This window comes from Caenorhabditis briggsae (genome assembly GCF_000004555.2).
Source record: "Caenorhabditis briggsae complete genome, chrII, whole genome shotgun sequence".
Classification (NCBI taxonomy): Eukaryota; Metazoa; Nematoda; class Chromadorea; order Rhabditida; family Rhabditidae; genus Caenorhabditis; species Caenorhabditis briggsae.
The window spans coordinates 13802884-13822059 of record NC_013486.2 but is presented as its reverse complement, the minus strand read 5'-3'; the positions used below and the strand labels follow the sequence as shown (position 1 = coordinate 13822059).

Sequence of the window (19176 nt, the reverse complement as noted above, 5' to 3'; positions counted from 1 at the left end):
GACGGTTATTCCATCAATGTTTCCATTTTTCATTTGCATAACTCTCGATTGCCGTTGCAAATATTACACAGATGTCACCCTGCCTTTTTGGTGTAAAAGCTAAATCATGTTGCTTGCTCCCGATGTTCGCTCTTTGTGGTTTTCTGATCGCAATAATTAAAATCTTCGTCCACACAATTACTCGGATGTTGTAGTGTCAATTTGTTACTTTTGCAAAGAAACCGACAGGGTAGAAAAACTTATTTTCGGAAATAGCCATTCTTTTTTGCAGTTCTGTTTCGTAACTTAAATATGAAGTTAGTTGTTGACGTATAATGTCTATGACGCACCCCACAGAATAGATTCTTGTGGGAAAAAATGTCAGAAAATTTTACGAAATTGTGTATTCATAAGTGTTTTTCTAATGATTGAGGGTGTTAATTAAATTTTTTTAATCTGGAAGAATATCTGGAAGAGAAATCTTTTTGTTGCGAAATATTTTCTAGAAGGCGTCATTTTTTCTAGAAAAGCACGAAATACCGCACTAGCCATTAATGACAGTCATTTCCGTTTGATGAGATGAACAAGGAGATGGATATTATTTTTTTTGTTCTTTACTTATTGTCTTTTGAGCCACAAGTACTAATTGGCTCCTAAAAGCATTCCAAACGCTCAAAATGTTCAAACTTTTGTTGGTTTTTCAAACAATTACTAGCATTTTTTTGTGAGAAACATCTTTTTTGAATACGCATTAGCTCAATTTGCATTTCACAGTAGTCGACACAATTTTAAACATTGTTGTCTGAACTTCGAAACACATTATCCCTTCAACTACACATTGTCATCTATTTTATCACAAATATTTTTTTGAATACTCATTAGATAAATTTAAATGTCGCAGTCTGAACTTTCCTCTTTTCATGATTTTTCTCACAGATCGCACAAATTGCTAATCATTGGTGACGTTGATAATTATTTTGCTTGTCTGGATTGCATTTTCTATTAGCCCTCTGACGAAAAATAAAGATTTAAAAGTGTGAAGTTTCTCTTGAGCACTGCCTAGAATAGTTTTTTCTCTTTCATCATTTATTTTTCTTCACTTTCAACATAGATCTCTTTTCTTTCAGAATGTTCCCAAATACTTCTGTCTGGATGATGAGAGAGAAAAAGATTATTAGGACTCTCGAGAGCTCAAGAAGAGCCATTGATAGTCAACGGGACGCTCCTATGCTCCCAAAAACGAATCTTGTCAAATATCTCGCCGCTTACCAACAACAGCTGTTGGCTGTGTCTGGAATCAACCTTCCTCCGGCTATGTTACCAAGTGAGTGCTATTTTATCGAGGTCATAGTTTATTCACTTATTCACAGACTCATCGCCATCTCCCCAGTCGATTTCCTCTTCCAGATCAATGGGAACAGGTACTTATACAGTGCGCGTCATAATTATAGGACATCCCTTCCAAATGAGTATTCTGCAAAAACCGAAAGCGCTAAAAGAAGTCTGTAAACGTAGTTCAATTCAGCGTGTCTAAAAACCTACGTTCACAAAATGTCAGGCCAATTGAGCTATTTTTATGCTCACAGGGCTGAACAATCACTTTTTAGGCCGCGTCATAATTATAGGACACCCCTGGAAAATGAAAAATCTCAAGTTTTTTTAGGAGAAAAATTCAAATTTTTTTGTTCATCATTGGCAAAATAGTCTCAAAACAGCATATTTGGACAGTATACACAATCATTGATCCCTCTATTCAAGTTTCAGAAAAAATTATTTTCAGACATTTTTGTCTTTTTTTTTTGGGTTTTTGGAATAAATTGTCAATAACTTTGCTCCTGTGTAAGCTTTCCGGCTGAAATTGATAGGAAACATTTTTTTCAGTGATTTGAATTGTATACTAATTGTTGTTATGATATTCTGAGCTGTTGTTTCGAATTTAAGCAAAACTAAAGTTTCTAAAACTGCCCTTGAAATTCGGTGAATCTGATTATGGTGAACAGCTTGATTTGCTAACTGAAAGTTATCATTCCGTACTTATCTTCAACTTCAATAACATTTCTGGTAATTTAGAAAGTTTTCCGAACATTATTTACAGCGTTAAAAAATTATCGATCCCGCATTATTTTTTGAGTTCAAAACTTGAGCTCAATTTTGAGCTGTCAGAGCTCAAAATAACTCGAGCACTTGCAACTTGATCATGAGCACTTTTAAAAGGTTTCCTATCAATTTCAGCCGGAAAGCTTACCCAGGAGCAAAGTTATTCATAATTTATTCCAAAAACCCAAAAAATGACAAAAATGTCTGAAAATAATTTTTTCTGAAATTGGAATAGAGGGATCAATGATTGTGTATAATGTCCAAATATGCTGTTTTGAGGCTATTTTGACAATGATCAACAAAAAATTTGAATTTTTCTCCTAAAAAACTTGAGATTTTTCATTTTCCAGGGGTGTCCTATAATTATGACGCGGCCTAAAAAGTGATTGTTCAGCCCTGTGAGCATAAAAATAGCTCAATTGGCCTGACATTTTGTGAACGTAGGTTTTTAGACACGCTGAATTGAACTGCGTTCACAGAATTTAATTATCTTTTTTGGTTGTTTCAGAACACTCGTTTGGGAGGGTGTCCTATAATTATGATGCGCACTGTATATGTATATAATCAAAAACATTTTAAATAACCGAAATCTTCAGAAATCCCACCAACATCTCCAAAATCAGTTGAAGGGGTCCCTGATTTCCAAAGGCGGCTTTGGGCAGCATGTAGATGCACGAATACGCGGCTCTACCAAAACGGAAATCCTAGTGAGTTTGATCAAAAAGTTGATATCCGTTATAGAAAATTGTAGTGTTCGGTTCGAAATTCTTGTTCAACAAGTTCAACGGTGGCTTCCCCATGAAAGTGGAAAAATGTCCCATTGATGGCTTTCGATTCTATAAGATGAACTTTGAAGGCTCCCAGAAAGATGCTCGTGAGTTGGAAATTGAAGTTCAAAAGCTCATTCTTTCGGAGGGTACAAAAATTTAGGGGTTATTGTGGTCCAAAGCAGTTTAGATGTACAAAATTACTCCAGAATTGTGAATTTTGTACCTCCTTGTACCCTCCACATGATGTGTCAATTTTAAGACAAATAATTGATATGTGAACTTTCAGAAGAATACTGGCGAGCGCTTACACGGGATAGAAAAAGGATATGGAAAAGCAGAGCTGTGGAAGTCAGGGACGAGCAAGTCAAGCAGCTGCTGATAGGGATAATTAGAATTGGATGAATATCCATATTTCTCCTGTAAAGCTGTTTTTTATTTATTTTTTTTTTGAACATCCGTCCCTCTACTTCTTTCTTTTTTTGTACCTCCAAACTATTCCTCTTTCCTCGGCACCACTGCTCTAATAGAACCCCATGTGCACTTTGAGCTCTATTATCTCGGTTTTTATGAGACATATCGAAAAGTGGTCAACTATTAAGTTCTTCATCATAACAACATCAATTTTTATTAGTGACAAATCTCTAATATCTTTTACAGGAATCGAGATAATTGAACTTAAAGTGCAGATACAGAAAATGCTCTTTTCCATGACCCCATTCCATTTCCCCAAATTTTGCATTAATGTATCATTCACTTTCTCACCCCCTAAACACACATAAATTTCCAATAAAATAATGTCGCTGCTTCCTGTTCTCTACCATTTCCCATCTCTCTGTCAGTTTTTGCGCCCCACCGCGCTCACTATGGACCGCCTGTGTTTTTTTTTGTCATCAACATCATTTTTCATATGTTCCAGAATGCTCGTAATAAAAAGAGAAGCCGCGACGCTTGTCGTGGTTGTGAAGGTCGTTTGTGTTGTCTGTCCTGTTTAGAGTTAAGAGAGAGAAAAGAAAATTGGCGCCAAAATGTTTTTTTTGAATTCAAAAATCTCTCCTTGTTTCATCTCTCCTTCTTTTCTGCTGTTTTTTAGGCCTAGCGATATAAAACCTCAAAAATCAAACTATTCTGACTATGAGTTTTTATAAGTTTGACTTCACAATTCGATTTGATCTATACTTTTATCCCCACCCACATCAAACAATCTCAAAAATCATGTTTTCGATTTTATAACCATGACTCACAGGAATCTGTAGTAATCTTTAGCCTAAATTTCGAAATTTCATGTTTCTTCTCGAAAATCTAGTACACCACCAACCACCCTTACGGCTAATATGACATTTTAGTCGTTCCAATTCGAGCAACCGCCCATAAAATTTAAATGTATGTGTATGTACATATAATCATAGACCTCTCTTTTTTTAGTTTCGCTCTCGAGAACCTTGATTGGGTTTACTTTTTCTAGAACCAGGCTAGTTCCACTACATTTAGGTCAGAAATTCCTTCTTGCCACGTTTTGTGGTATTCAGAAAATGTGGCGAATTTGGTGGGGGTATAACTATATTTTTGGTATTATCCTGTCAAAACGACGGAGTTCATGAAAAGCGTTTTGAGTGTTTTGGGGGGATAACATTCAATTTTCCTCACATACGCTTTTCTGGGTTTTTTTTGGAATATTGTCCCTTTTTTCGGAACTTTTTGAATAGCTACGGACTATGCCTGTAAGGAAAATGTTTCTATTGAATGTCCCTTTTTTCTGAACAACGTTCATACACACATAATAGAGTCAACTGCCGCATTAATCATATGCAGCTAATTGGTTAGCTGTGCACTTTGAGCTCAATTATTTCGGTTGCTGTTAAAGGTATAAAAAAGTTGTCAATCAATAAATATTGACAATATTATGATTAACGTTTTATCAGTTGACAAAATTTTGATATCTTTTACAGCAACCGAGATAATTGAACTTAAACTTGATAGTGTGGAGGTCCTTCTCATACAGGTTTACTTCGTTTTTTCCGTTCTCTTTTTTTCTACCACCCAATGAGAATCCAACTTTTTTCCTCTCCTTTCTCTAGGTCTCTCCCTTTCTTCTCACTCTCACCATTCCGACGAACGCTTCTGGGCGGTATAGAAAAAGAGACACATACACACACACGCTTGCCTGTTGCACGGATGTCTGTTGCTTGTGTGGCGGTAAGTTATATCCAGTAACTCAGCTAATCGAGCCGCTCACTTTGTTTATATCAGAAAGGTCACCAGAATCTTTTCTCGAGCCATCGGCATGAAGCTTTGAAGCTAATGTCTGTTCCCGCCTCTTTCCTCCGCCCCTTACTGATTTTTATATACCAACCGAGGCTGTTTAGTCGCTTCTCACTTCGTTATGATTGTTTTTCCTCCGCTTTCTCTGACCCGGAAAATTATCATTTTGATTAGTAAATTTCAGAAATGGAAAATCAAATGATGCCCAACAATGCTCCGATCCCAGCTCTCGTCGAAATCCAGGACAACACCCGTGAGTTCAAAATATAAAAGTTGTGCGAGAAATTTTTTAATTATGTAAATTATGCACACACATGTGGGCATCAATTGCCCGCGGTATGTCCGGGGTATCTGTTTCCTGTGATAAAATAGAAGAAAATCAACAAGAAATGTAACAAAATCGGTTTATTATGAACAAGTTAGAAAGAAACAACAAATAAAAGCTTAGAATTCAATCAAACTCACTTAAAATCCTTAAAAGAGTCCCTAGAACAACCACGAGCTAAATCCAAGCTCGCAATCCCTCAAAACTAAATTTAAACTGTGCGCGCGCCGAGCGGAGTGTCGTTACGTGGGCAGAGGGAACCTTTAGAAGGGGTTGGAGGGTAGCTGCCCCAGGCAACTTCCCCACTCCTCTAGAAATCCGGACCCCTGACCGGAGAAAGGTATGACCCTCGCCACGACTCACATTCTTCTCCGACCCTTGTTGCATGTTGCCTGTGAGGTGGTAAATTATGTCAAATTATAGTTTTATTCAGTAAATTTCAGAAATTTCATTTAGAAATTTTCAGAAATGGATATCCAAGTTCTGCTCCACAATGCTCTGCTCCCAGCATTCGACGCCGTTCTAAAAGACAACGCCCGTGAGTTTAAAATACAAAAGTTTAGACAAAAAAACAACAAGTTACAGGGCAACATCAAGCGGATCTCTACCAAAAACGACTCCATGGGCAGGTTCTCCTTGCTAGTGGCGTTCTCGTGCAGCAGGTAGCACATGCAGCCATGGGTCGCGGGCAATACGGTAATTCTTTTTTCCCATTATTCCTAAATATCCTACTTTTAGGTCCTCACATTAACAACCTCCACACTGATATCCTGCTAGTACAACATGCAGGTAAAACATTTTTTCTACTAAAAACCATACTTGCAAAATCAGGGCCCGGGTTTTCCAAATTTGAAAAATTTTTTTGAAATTTTTGCTAAAAACTGACTATAATAGAAAAATTCCAGGAGAGGGATTGAACCTGCTGGCTCCAGTGTTGCCGCAACTAACGGCTCCAATTTTGCCGCAACTACCGGTAGCTTCTGAAGATGTGAACACCACATCTCAAACTGTGTCAGGTCAGTTTTTTAAAATCTATTTTTAGATGAAGTTCATCTTTCTGACATTCTAGAATCGTACACAGCAGCAACTCAAACAAATGAGTCTGGTCAGTTGTGCGAAGGATCTTCTCAGACTCACCAGGGTAAGATTTTATTTCTATTTTTGTATGATTTTCATCTTTCTGATATTCTAGAACTGGAATTCGTTGTCCACGAGACATTCAACCTGGAGCCTACAGATGACAAAAGCAGCCCAACAGTCGAAGGAGGTCAGTAGTTTTTCCAATTTGAAATTAAGTCTATCTTTCTGCATTTAGAGAATTCTGGACAGCGCATTCTTCTTGTCCCAGAGATAGAAGATGGTTCGGAATCTTTGCCAGCCGAGAGGAGAGAACTCACTCTCTCTGTCAACTCCTCAACTTCCGATGGGAGTTCCTCTCAACCGGAATCACCAGTCGGAGCTGAAGAGAAAGAACCGGAGGAGGCAGAACCGACGTCCGAGGTCGTTGCAGCTCCTACTGGTTCTTCTCAAGATTTGGCCATGGATCCACTGGACATTGATGCAGAAATCGTTCAGGCAGAAACTCAGCCAACGTCCGCAGAGCCCGCTTCACCAGCTGAGGATGTGGTCGATGCTACAGTCGCCGCAGCTCCGATCGACGCAAAGGACGCAAGTAATAAGGGGACCGGAGACCGTCTGGAGGTTGAAGAGGGACGATGCTCTCCAACCTTCGTCATCAAATGTGGCAGTTCGAGAAAGAAGAGCAGCAGCTCAGATTGCTCTGAAAAACATGGCCGATGGAACCAGAATTTTGGAGGAAGAGGTTGATATGGAAGGTGAGAGTAGTTTTCAATATTAAAGGTGGGGGGACATGAAAAAATAATGTTCTCGAAATTCCGTTCAAAGATGCCTCTCGAGGAGTTGAACTTGTGAGGGCGATGATTGAGGGTGCGGCGCCGCTACCGACTGAGCCACGCGGGCAAAGAAAAGGCGGCATCCAGATTGCATACATAAAGGCGAGGACGGCAGCTGTACGCAGAGTGACATTAAGCGTTGTACACCGTGACGGTAGAATGCATACTCTAGCTACAAAAAAACTACGAAAAATCTCCTGTCCCCCCACCTTTAAACCAATAAATGTTTTGCAGCAAACCTTCCGAAAACAAGAGTTGGCAAAGGGTACGCCCGCCGAGGTCGTCCGTCGAATAAGAATCGTACTGCCGGCCTAGCTCAACCAGCTGCGAATGTGGACGATGCTGCTCCTGCCAGTTCCAATCCAGCCGACGATGTGCGATTGGACGCTGCTCCATCCAACGCCGTCGTCGCACCAGCCGCTCTCAATCCAGTCAATGCCGCTCCATCAGTCGACGCAGCTCCAGTCGGCAGAGCTCCAGTCGACGCTCCTCTAGCCGCCGTCGTCGCTCCAGTCGCCCACGCTGCAATGAATGGCTCCAGTGGCAATGGAGGTATGATCTCTATTCACAGCTAAACCAACAATCACACTTTGCAGCTCCAAAAAGGATTCGCCCAGTTAATGGAGCACCCGAAACCACGCAAGTTATGCGCCGGGCCGCGAGAAAAGCCATCAAGCAAAAGAAGCCGCTTGTTGAAGGGACCGAGGCCTACCATTTGCTTCTTCAAGAAGCCAATGCGCATCATGCCGTGTGCCCAATTTACCGGGACCAGGAGCTTGGTAAGCGCAATTTGTGAAAAAATAATACACTAATTTTCAATGTTGTTTCAGGCCAGCTCACCAACCTCAACCTCTTCAACCCCAATAAGAGGTCTAAGGCGCTGCCACAGGAGGTTTGCTCAAAGACCAAAATGGCCAAGGACCTCTTCCACAACTACCTCAAAGTTATGAAGATAGTTAAGACTCGGAGAGAGCTCGGTGAGTCATTTTTGATTTAAAAGCAGAAAAAATAACTGAACCTCTTCAGAAAAGGCATGGAGCAGCCTCTCTCCCGCCGATCGCCAAAAATGGCTGGACCACGAGACGGCTGTCTTCGATGAGCATCTCGAGCAGCTCAGAAGAGGGTTCATTAGAACGCCTGGATCCCGGTCTGGTCGAGGAGAAGCTGCTGGCGAGATGGATGAGGATGAGGATGTCGCAGGTGGAGCTGACGAGGATGCCGGAGCCGCTGCAGCAGCCGATGAGATGGTAGATGAGGATGAGCCAGCAGTGAAAAGAGCGAGAGCTGATTATTGATTGTGAGGTATTTTCGAAACTCTCATATTTTTCAATTCCCTCCCCATGTTTCCACATTACTCTTTTCTTCTTAATCCTGAAATTCTTCTTCTTTATCATTACCCCTTTCTAATGATTCTCATAACTTGCATTTTTTCTCTCTCCCGAAGTTCCTCCGATTTTATTTTTATTTTTCCATATCCATCAATCTTGGTCCTTCCATATCTTGATTCCTCTAAAATCACATTTCGCACACGAACAGCTGTACTATTCTCGACTCAATAATCTTTTTTTTTTGAATTTCCATACCCATCTACACTTTATTGTTTCCATTCCCTCTGGTTTGTTTTTCACCTTTTTTCTACCTGTCCCAACATTTCACCCTAATCTTTTTTGCATGTTTTGATGTGATTTTTTTGTTAGAATGAATAAACAAGTGATATAATACAACACTATCTGCTTTATTCAATGTCTTATGGTTTTGTCCATCAACTTTGCATCTCTATGCCAGCATTCCCACCGTGCTTTCTCTGCACTTTGAGCTCAATTATCTCGGTTCCTATAACATGTATGAAAAATCTGTCAACTAATAAAATGTTTATCCTATTATCAAAAATATTTTATCAGTTGGCGGTTTTTAAATATCTCTTATAGGAACCAAGAGAATTGAGCTCAAGATACAGCAACTCAATTTTTTTCAGAATGACCTTCGAATCAGAATCAGGACCCCTTCATTACAACCCAGATGAATCGTCGACGTCTCTCCGAAAGAAACCAACCGCTTTCGAACTCTATGCTAACGAAATTCGCCAGAAAAATAGAGAAAAGCACTCGGATCTTTCCGATGAAGAGCTTGAACTGAAGATGGAAACACGATGCGAAGAATTGGACAATGATGAGAAAGATAAATACAAGAAGAAGCTCAAGAAGATGAGATCAGCGGAGCGTCCAACCAATGCATACATGTTCTGGGGCAAAGAGCATCGGAGAGAGTTCGCCCGTCTGGACAAGTCACTGGCAGGATCTGACGCCACAAAGCTGCTGGCTGAGCAGTTTGACGGATGAGGAGAAGGAACCATACAAGGCGATGGGAGAGGAATCGAAAGCTGTGTATAAGAAGAAGTGGGGTCAAGAAGTGAGAAGAAGGAAGGTGGTCCGTCAGTCAACAAAACGCAAAGTGAGAAAAACCAAGGATCTTGTGAAGGCTTCAGAGGAAGCACCAGGAACGGTGGTCAAGAAACTTGAGCAAGCTTCTCATAAGGACTCAGTAAGCGATTTTTTCCCTAAATTGATCAGAAATTGTTTTTTTAGATTCATCCCCCAGCCTATGAGAAGAGAACTCGAACTCTGACTATGGATTCGAATTGGTCCAGTTTTTCCGATGATGTCATCTCCTCGGATCTCATCAACAGTAGCAACACATGGTACGAAGTCTTCAATGATCTCGGTGTTGATTCAATCGATATTTGATTTTCTTTTGCTTAATCGCATGTGGAATTGGTTTTGTTTGCTTAAAAATAAACTGCTCATATCCAAGCTTTGCTATTTTTGTCTTATTAAAAATTGAGCACCGTTCAGTAACAACGCATTTATGAGTTGATTCTGCACATTTTCAGGAGTCTCGGCTGTCCATGCTCCGATCATTTTGAAAACGTTGGATGTTAGAAAACAGACCTACATTGAAACGTTTGCATTCGCAGACTTTTTTGAAAATTCCTAGTTTTTCAGTTATTTGCCGATTTCTAAAATACACCCTTTTTTATCTATTTTTGTACTGAAAACGTGAAAAAAACGCGAGTGTCGTTCAGAAATCGGCAAGTAGTTGAAAACCTCAAAAAAAACGAGGGAAAATGGGAAATACTGTATTCCACTGTTTCATTCATTCCAAGAGGTATTTTATCCAAAACTTGAAAAATTATTCGCTCTTTTTACGAAAAACTTCAAAATATACAAAACCGTTTAATAAGATATACAAAAACTTAGTTTTCTGTTGATTTTCCGCTATTTTGACAATTTCGTAACTTTTGCATAATTAATTAAAAAAATAGACAACATTTCCTACAATTTTGTCAAAAAATCACAATTCCAGCGCTTCTAGCAACCGAGCTAGAGCCACTCCAGGTTCAGGAGGTTAGAGAGGCAGACGACGAGACACGCTGCGTCTCTAACCTCGAAAACTTCCGTATCTCGAGTTCTAGATGAGCTAGGAAGTTGGTTTTTGGACAGAATTGGATTTTCAGATTATTTTTAAAAATATATTGATTGGAAAAATTCAAGAAATTTTTACCGGAGTCTGGAGCTCGGCTGTCAAGTTTCCGATGATTTTGAAAATTTTGGAGGATGTAAAACAGACATAGATTAAAAAATTGCATTTACAGAAATTTTTGAAATCCCCTAATTTTTTAGCTTTGTGCCTTTTTCTGAAAGACACCTATTCTTTTCATGTTTTCAGTATAAAAACGGGTTGACTGGTTAAATATTCGAGTTTTCCACAATTGGCTCTGATCAATGATTCTTTGTTTAGGATGTCGAATTCCCAAAGATTCGAAAATGTCAAAACTAAAACGACCCCACCTCATTTCGTTTTATTATCCTTTTTCTGTCTCTGTCAGATTTCAAAAGGAAGACCTCATGAAAAAGGGTGTCCTCTTTTGGAGACGAGCGCGCAAAATTGGGTAGTTAGCACTCTGGTCGCGACCACTCGCGTAGAATTTCTCTGTTTTTGGTTGGATGCTCCTCATGTCAAATTTCTTTTTCCTTCCACTTGGTGTAAACTAGACTTTTTGCTCTTTTCAGAACGAAGATGAATGAAGGTGTCATCTCAAGCTCAATATTCTGTACCCCAGACAATCGTGAGTACCTTTTAACCTGTAATAAAAGGGCCCCTTTTTCGGTGTCTGTCAATGATACAAAAAAGTTGTCAACTGATAAATTTTTATTAAATTATCAGGAATGTTTTGTTAGTTGACACGTTTTTGATATCTTGCATAGAAATTGAGATAATTGAGCTTAAACTTGACAGTGGTTAATTTGAAAAAGAATCAAATAGCTGAAGATTTCAGTTCAACAACTCTTGGACCTGCTAAAGTCCGTGACACCAACTTCCGAGTTTCCCGTTTTGCCAGTGTCTGGTTTGGGTAAGTTTCTAGTTTTAAATACCGTTAGAACTTTTGAATTTTCAGTTTCTGATAACATTGGTTCATCTACTCTCGGAACTCTTGGAGCTATTACCAGTCCGCTTCCAGTGGCTAGATTTTCTGGCTCCATGTCATCAAATTTGTCTCCAGTTCCTCAAGGTACAGTAAGATATACAAAAACATATTTTCAGTTGACTTGCGGCCATTTTGACCATTTTTAGGTTTTTAGGTTTATAGCTCGGCTGTCAAGTTTCCTATCCTTTTGGGAACTTTGGAGGGTCTAAAACATCTTTAGATTGAAAACTTTGCATTTATAGAATTTTTTAAAAAAATTCCTAGTTTTTCAGCTATTTTTTTTTTTCTTAAAAATTCTATAAATGCAAAATTTTCAAATTATTGTTAGATCAGTTTTACAGCGTCCAAAGTTCAAAGTGATTGGTAACTTAACAGGCTGGCTCCAGACATCTAAAAATGTTCAAAATATCCGAAAATTAACGAATATTAGGTTTTTGTGTGTCTTAGCTTCTCCTGAACTCAATTCATTTCTAGAGGTCAAGAAAACCAGAAGACCAAAGAAGGCAATATCTCCTTTGGAGCTCGGAGGAACCCCGGATTTCCAAACGATGAAGGAGCTCTTCAGCTACCGTAGCTTCCGAACCAAATATCACAAATCCATGATCATAGCTCCTCCCGTGCTCTTTGGATCCAGAGAATACATTCAACGATGGGTGGAAGCTTGTGAGAGAGCTAGAACTTCTCCAATCTATCATGATGAGAAAATCGGTGAGCTTAGAAGCGCTAAACACTGAATTTGAAGTTTTTCAGTTTGCCGTACCTCTTTATTCGATCCCAAACGTTTGGATGCTATCCCCCAAAAAGTGGTGAATCCAGTGGACGCAGCCATGATGTATAAGCAATGGCGTTTGGAGGATAATGTGCACATCGATGAAGCCAGTAAGTATCTGAAATTTGGACTAAAACAAAATGGTTTTCTTTCCAGAAAAAGAATGGAAAGAGCTCTCAAAGGACTTCGATTTCTATAAAGAATGGGCAAAACGAGCATCTGACCTCTTCACGGAGCACGTCAAACAAAAGGAAGCCGGCTATATCGTTGTGATGGTCAATGAAAGTTCGAAAAGAAAGCGACTTCAAGGGGTCTCGAAAAGACTACAAATTTTATGATTTTCGTTGGAGTTTTCTAGTTTTTCGGTCAGAAAACTGAAGATTTTTTGGTGCTCTCCTATACAGCTTTTTCCTAATGCTTTTTGTTCTGAGATTTTTCCATAATTTTTTATTTTTCCAATAAATAACTTGTTAAATGCCCCATCTATGTTTTTACAGGACACAGATGTTGTCTTGGTCAAGAAACAAGAAAAAAAAATAGTGTTACTATCCGAGAGATTCAGAGAAACAAACAGATCGAATGGCGCGAAGACGGACTGTCGGAAGCGAACGAAACGACTGCCGTCTGTTCTCCTCCCGCCAGGCATCCCCTTTTCGGCGGTCCCGCTCTACCCGTGGAACTGACAACTTTGGGTTCACATATCTTTTGTTCTGTAAGAGATATCAAAAAGTTGTCAACTGATAAATTACTTATCATAATATCAGTAACATTTTATTAGTTGACAACTTTTTTACATCTTTGAAAAGACACGAGATAATCTGGCTCAAGCCTTTCAGTGGCGTTATTTTTGACTAAAACATTTTAAAGCGTTTTTCCAGCTGTCATTATTCCAATTTTTTTGCAATCTCGTTAGCCCTAAAAAATCTAAACTTCATCTGTCATGACCATCTGTCCCCATCCATTTTTTTTCGTGTTCACTAACCAACCTCTTTCAAAAAAAAAAGTATGGAATGCGTATTCACACCAATCTCTCTAATAAGTTTCTGTTTTTTTTTGCCCATTCGTTTGCCCCGAGACACACATACGCACCCGACGGGACTTCTATGCAATACCCGCGGTGTTATGTTGTATTCTATGTCATACCGATTTGAATGCTTCTTGGTATTATTTCGCAAAATTTACTGTAAAACCTGTAATAAAAGAGCACCCTATCTTTTAACTTTGAAACAATTTATCTCGGTTCTTGTAATAGATATCAAAAAGGAGTCAACTGATAAAATGTGTATTATAATATCAGAAACATGTTATCAGTTTACACATTTTTGATATCTTGCATAGGAACTGAGATAATTAAGCTCAAACTAGACAGTCCTTCTATTAGAGATTTGACGGTATATATTTTAGGCGGATTGTTTCTTCTTCTGTATTCTTTATATTCAGTGCTCTTCTATTAATCTTGAAGTTGTCAATTTTCAGCTAATCATGGAACGCCAACCATTCAGCATAGCCGAGTTGTTAGCAGGTAGTAAAGCACAAGAAGTTCCAGCCATTGGATCAGCGCATCAACTTGCTGCTGGACTTCTCAGCAATAGTAAGATCTTATAGCGAGTTAATTATAGAAAATTTATTATCCAGATGTGCTCAATTCGTGTTTGATGATGACATTTCTCTGGAACCAACCAAACGGGGTTACTACAGACGACGAAGGATCAGTGAGCTCATCTTCGACAAAACCGTCGCTCTCCTCTATCGGTATTTCTCCTGGCACCAATGATCAACAGCGAACCAGCGGAGTTCCAGCTGTCGGCTCAGCGCCACAAGCTCTTGCTGGACTTCCCACCAACAGTAAGAAACCTGTAGCCATTTAATTGCAAAAAATATGTTTTCCAGACATGCTACCTTTGTGTTGGCTTATGCCATATCTCTGGAACCAGCCAAGCGGGATTCCTGCAGACGATGAGGGATCAACATGCTCTTCTTCTACAACACCGTCGCTCTCCTCAATCGGCATTTCTGCTGGCACCAAGTATCATCAACGTGAGTAAACATTTTTTTTTTCTAAAAATTTCTAAAAACCTAATTTATAGAAGGTCCTGTGCAACATTCTACCAAGCAGATCAAGAGGTTGCTTCTTGACAGAAGAAATCGCCAAAAAGCGAAGCTTATCCCAAAGCCAGCTCTTCTACCAGGGACCGCGGAGTGCGAGCAGCGTTATGAAGAAGCACTGAAGCACCATCAGAGCTCACCAGTCCAAAATGACATATTTCTGGGTATCCTAGTTCTTTGAATCTCTCAAACAACATACAATTTCAGCCAACCTGATGTGCCTCAGTCTTTTCCAGCCGCTAGTTCCCAGTCGGTCCATGCCACAGGAGGTTCCGTTCAGAGCATGCACTGATATGGATCTATTTTGTGCCTGGAGACGGGAAAAGTGTGCGACCAGCTCGAAAAATGCTAGTGAGTTTAATGATAAACCCGGTTTTAAATAGCGTGGGTATTTATAGAATTGGAGTGGAAATGTCTCGCCGAGGACGCTAGGAGCATGTGGAAAAAGAAGGAGGAGATGGTGTTTGAGGAGTTCATGGTGCAGGTGAAGGCGGGATTCATTCGCTTCCAGCGAACCAGTCGTCCCAGAAAGTTCACTGGTAATTGATAATTGTGCCCAACATTTTTTATCCTATTTTCAACTTTGTGTTCAAATCTCTTTCCCAGAACTGAATTCCGGTTTTTTCGTTGTTTTATATTGTTAATTAAGTTTGCTCAAAAAATGAAACATCTGACTAAAAAAACAAACTTCCACATTTGCCGAAAAAACGCTTGCTTGATTTCTCAGACTAAGCGGAAGACATTTTTCTACTACTCGGGGTCTTATTTCCGGATTTTTTTTCATTTCCTTCATTTTTTTTGTCTTCCATTCCTTTTTTGCGTTAATCACACATTCTTTGTTGGCTTATTTTGAGGGCGAAAATCGAAAAAAAAATTGGAAAATATACTATTCACTTTCACTTTGAGCTCAATTATCTCAATTTCTGTAAGAGATATCAAAAAACTGTCAACTGATAAAATGTTTATCAGAATATCAGCAACAATTTATCAGTTGACACATTTTTGATATCTTTCACAAGTTTCGAGATAATTGAGCTCAAAGTTGAAGGTTTGGGGGGGGGGGGGCTTCTATTAAAGGAAAAACGTTATTTTACCCCTCCAGATGTGGAAATGGCTGGGGAATAGTTACAGGTGACGAGCAGCTGAGCTACGCTGTTGCATCGATGGCGCACAGTATCTTTTTTCTTTTTCCAAATAAGAAAAGTTAGAATAAAAAACTTCAAAGATCAGATAGGGGCGATATTATTGCGGTACAATCCTAATGTGGTCCTTTTTTCAACCACACGGGGATGATGATTAATCCATAAAACCTGCGCTTTTCAACACTGCCACAACAGTATCCAGGTATTATCTTTTTTTGAATTCCGACCTTTTGAGCACATTACCACTGCTCATTTGTGCACACATTTCGTTGCTCGTTAGGTTGTTAACGCACTTGTTGTCGATCTACTTGCATGTCACAGGTGGTGAGGCACAGCTTTTTGTGACCCCGCCCTTTTAGTTTTCATTTGAGTATTAGTGTCTACTGCGTGACCAACACCCTTGAAAAGTCTTCATATTTTGATGTGCTCCCACTTTTTATATCTAGGCCTATTTTTCTTTTTTCACTGGCTACATATTTTGTATAAAACTTTTAGATGGCACCTGTGTACTTTTTTTTCGAATTCTGGTATTTTTTGTAAATATCACCAAATTTGCTGATTTTCTGTCTAGTCCACAGCATTCACAGACTTTTTTTGAACATATTCAGAAGACCAGAATGAGTAAAATCTAGAATCTTACAATTCGATCACAGAACTTTTTTTCTCCATCTTGATCTCAGAGAAATCTCCCTGAATCCTAGTCCTCCAGATTCTATTTCATTTCACTAATGCCTCTACTAAAAAATGCCAAAAAACGTCAATTTTATGTAGCTAATGCCCTCAAAAAAGGGAAAATCCTTTCTCGTTACACTTGCCATTTTCATTCACTAGTCTTCCTCTCTCCTGTTTGATGTGCATTTTACGACCTTGTTCGGCATTTTGAGCTTTTTTCCTTTTTTTTTTGTCAAGAACGAAATTCTGTTTTGGACTTTTAGTTATTTGGAAAATATTTATTGTTTGAAATCCTTTTTTTTTGTACTTTGTAGGATACTGTAGTTGTATAGTAAAATCGAAAACCTATTTCATTACTTTTTCATAGACTTCTAACTTGTCTGGAACATACACACTACTTGCCAAGTAATGGTCTTTTTAGACTTATAAGTCGGGCACAAATTGAGATATTTTTAATTAAATTATCTTTTTAATTTCTTGAAAAGTGAGGGAAAAGTTGTCGCTTATAGTTTTTTTTCCCGATCGAAAGCGCCTAACTCCAGACAACTCCAGACATGTGAGAAACCTATTTACTTTACTATTTGCCCTTTTTGACATTTTCAAACTACTCAAAACTAAATTATACACTTTAAAAAAAGGAAAATCTTGTTTCGCATGATGTCGTTGTTTACCGTTTTTGCTCTGATGGAAGCCTGCCCGATATGTGCACTTTGAGCTCAATTATCTCGGTTCCTATGGTAGATGTCCAAATTTGGTTACCTGATAAATGTTTCGTGATATTGTAGTGAATAATTTATCAGTTGCTCACTTTTTTATCTAAAATTCTTTGTTTTTCACAATTTTCCTTTCTTAAACCAAACTTCAGCATTTCAATTTAGATCCCATTATGAATCTTCCCACCGATCCTAAGAGTTTCGAAGAAGCAGCTACGAGAATCCGTATCGGTTGCTCAATTGTCCAACAGGGGTTTGCCGAGGTGTGTCGTGGCAGACCAGATCTCGGTAGGAATTTCATGAATAGTTACAGAAAACAAAAAAAAACAATTTTTCAGAACATCAACTTCGAGCCGCGGTTGGAGTGATTATGAAAATTGTGAATGGTGAGTGTCTCATTCTCATTAACAGGAATATTAGTATCAAGTTTGCAGAAGCTCAAGAACTAGAGGACACACCTGTGGACCCCGAAATGCCAATGTTACAAAAAGAGGAACATGAAGAAGAGGAGAAAGAGACAGATGGAAACGCTGAGGAAAGAAAACAGGAGCAATTATGCCATGAGGACGCAGGTGGGTAAAATTACTGATTCTAATAGAAGCCCACCCTATACGTATACGTTGAGCTCAGTTTTCCAGGTTCCTTTGAGAGATATAAAACATATGTCGACTGGAAAATTCTTTACCATAATATCATCAATTTTTACCAGTTAACAGATTGTCATTACTTATGAGAAACAAGATAGTTGAGCTCAAAGTGCATGTACAGGGTGGGCTTCTTTTAGAGCTAAAACGGTATGCAACCTTTTCAAGTGCCAAAAAAAGATTAGTTGGAATGTTTCAGATACAACATCCTTTGCTTCACAATCTACTTCTTCAACTTCATCAAACGTTATTCTAGTTGCTCTCCCAAAATCAGCCGAATCTCAAAAAAGTTATCCTAAAATTTCACAGCCCATTGATCCAAGTACCGTGGAGCTGTTTACGGATTCTGAAGAAGATGGTGACAATTCTTGCTAGACGATTTTTATCAATTCGTCATTTTCAGAAGCCGGTCCGTCAACAACTTTGGCTCCTACCACGTCAAAACGTCCAGCTCCTTGTCAATGGCGAGAATCTTCGGAAGAAAGGAACTCAGATGAAGGTATCGAAAAAAAAGATAAATCACCATGAAAAAAATATATTTCCAGAAAAAACCTCTGATTACGAAGAAGAGGTTAACAAGCAAAAAATTGAAAGGGCTCGACGATGCAAAAACCCAAAACGTGAGATGGAGATTGTTCGAAGAAACAGAGTTCAAGAAAAGAAGGCCGTGGTCCGAACCCAAACCGATCCTCTTGTTGAGGGCAGTCAAGAATGGAAGGAAAAGTTTGCTGAAGCTTTGGAGTATCATCGTACCTGCTGCCTATATGATGATTCAGTGTTCGGTGAGTACAATTTTTTTGAAGACTCGAACGTTGAGCTCAATTATCACAATTCCCTCAGTGTGTCTTTTAGTAAACAAATTTCTCGAGAAATGCCTTTTTCGAAAAATTTTCGAGAAAATTTCGACAAAAATTTCTCGAAAAAAAAATTTCGAAAAAAAGTCCTCGAGAAAAATGTTTCGAGGAATTCCTCGAGGAATTTTTCGAGGAATGTGCTGAACAATGCGTGGTGCGGAATTCCGGAGTGTCATTAGCGACTTGTTTCAGTTTTTCGCGCGTTGCTGACAGTATTTTCTTGTTTATTTTGTCATTTTAAAGTGGTGGCCTAATTTTTGCAAATTTGGTTTTCTAGGCGACAACTTCAAAATGGCTTAGAAAGCATAACAGGGTCATGTTAATGCATTTTAGGCCATTTTTTTAAAGTGGGGGCCTAAAAATCCAATTTTGCAAAAGTTAGGCCACCACTTCAAAATGGCCTAGAAAGCAGCCAAGGTCATGTTGGGGCATTTTTAGGCCATTTTT

General features: G+C 39.0%; 6 protein-coding genes across 6 annotated transcripts in view; all 6 read left to right on the top strand.

The window, feature by feature from the left end:
- Positions 1-1107: 1107 nt before the first annotated feature.
- CBG25704 lies at positions 1108-3248 on the top strand (the record flags this gene model as incomplete). Its single annotated transcript, XM_045242970.1, has 4 exons — positions 1108-1303; positions 2673-2783; positions 2828-2950; positions 3133-3248. 4 exons carry the CDS (start codon positions 1108-1110, stop codon positions 3246-3248), a joined length of 546 nt encoding a protein of 181 aa, XP_045098714.1.
- Positions 3249-5291: 2043 nt separating this feature from the next.
- Positions 5292-8638, top strand: CBG07823 (the record flags this gene model as incomplete). The annotated part of the gene is made up of 12 exons (XM_045242969.1): positions 5292-5358; positions 5897-5968; positions 6016-6126; positions 6169-6219; positions 6336-6446; positions 6500-6571; positions 6623-6697; positions 6746-7252; positions 7578-7895; positions 7940-8122; positions 8174-8320; positions 8370-8638. 12 exons carry the CDS (start codon positions 5292-5294, stop codon positions 8636-8638), a joined length of 1983 nt encoding a protein of 660 aa, XP_045093586.1.
- Positions 8639-9572: 934 nt separating this feature from the next.
- Positions 9573-10087, top strand: CBG25703 (the record flags this gene model as incomplete). The annotated part of the gene is made up of 2 exons (XM_045242968.1): positions 9573-9884; positions 9929-10087. 2 exons carry the CDS (start codon positions 9573-9575, stop codon positions 10085-10087), a joined length of 471 nt encoding a protein of 156 aa, XP_045098713.1.
- Positions 10088-11420: 1333 nt separating this feature from the next.
- CBG07821 lies at positions 11421-13281 on the top strand (the record flags this gene model as incomplete). The annotated part of the gene is made up of 7 exons (XM_045242967.1): positions 11421-11469; positions 11680-11754; positions 11800-11913; positions 12304-12537; positions 12580-12708; positions 12755-12873; positions 13096-13281. The coding sequence occupies 7 exons, from the start codon at positions 11421-11423 to the stop codon at positions 13279-13281; spliced, it is 906 nt and encodes a 301-aa protein (XP_045093585.1).
- Positions 13282-14080: 799 nt separating this feature from the next.
- On the top strand, positions 14081-15251 carry CBG07820 (the record flags this gene model as incomplete). The annotated part of the gene is made up of 6 exons (XM_002631817.2): positions 14081-14189; positions 14234-14443; positions 14489-14635; positions 14686-14868; positions 14912-15055; positions 15103-15251. 6 exons carry the CDS (start codon positions 14081-14083, stop codon positions 15249-15251), a joined length of 942 nt encoding a protein of 313 aa, XP_002631863.2.
- A 2153-nt stretch (positions 15252-17404) lies between these two features.
- Positions 17405-19176, top strand: part of CBG07819 — a gene marked incomplete at both ends in the record, with an annotated part of 3832 nt that continues 2060 nt past the window's right edge. Inside the window, 6 exons of the mRNA XM_002631816.2 lie at positions 17405-17519; positions 17570-17617; positions 17666-17803; positions 18075-18233; positions 18279-18374; positions 18421-18657. Of these exons, the coding sequence (XP_002631862.2) occupies positions 17405-17519; positions 17570-17617; positions 17666-17803; positions 18075-18233; positions 18279-18374; positions 18421-18657 (793 nt within the window). The remainder of the gene's footprint in view (positions 17520-17569; positions 17618-17665; positions 17804-18074; positions 18234-18278; positions 18375-18420; positions 18658-19176) is intronic.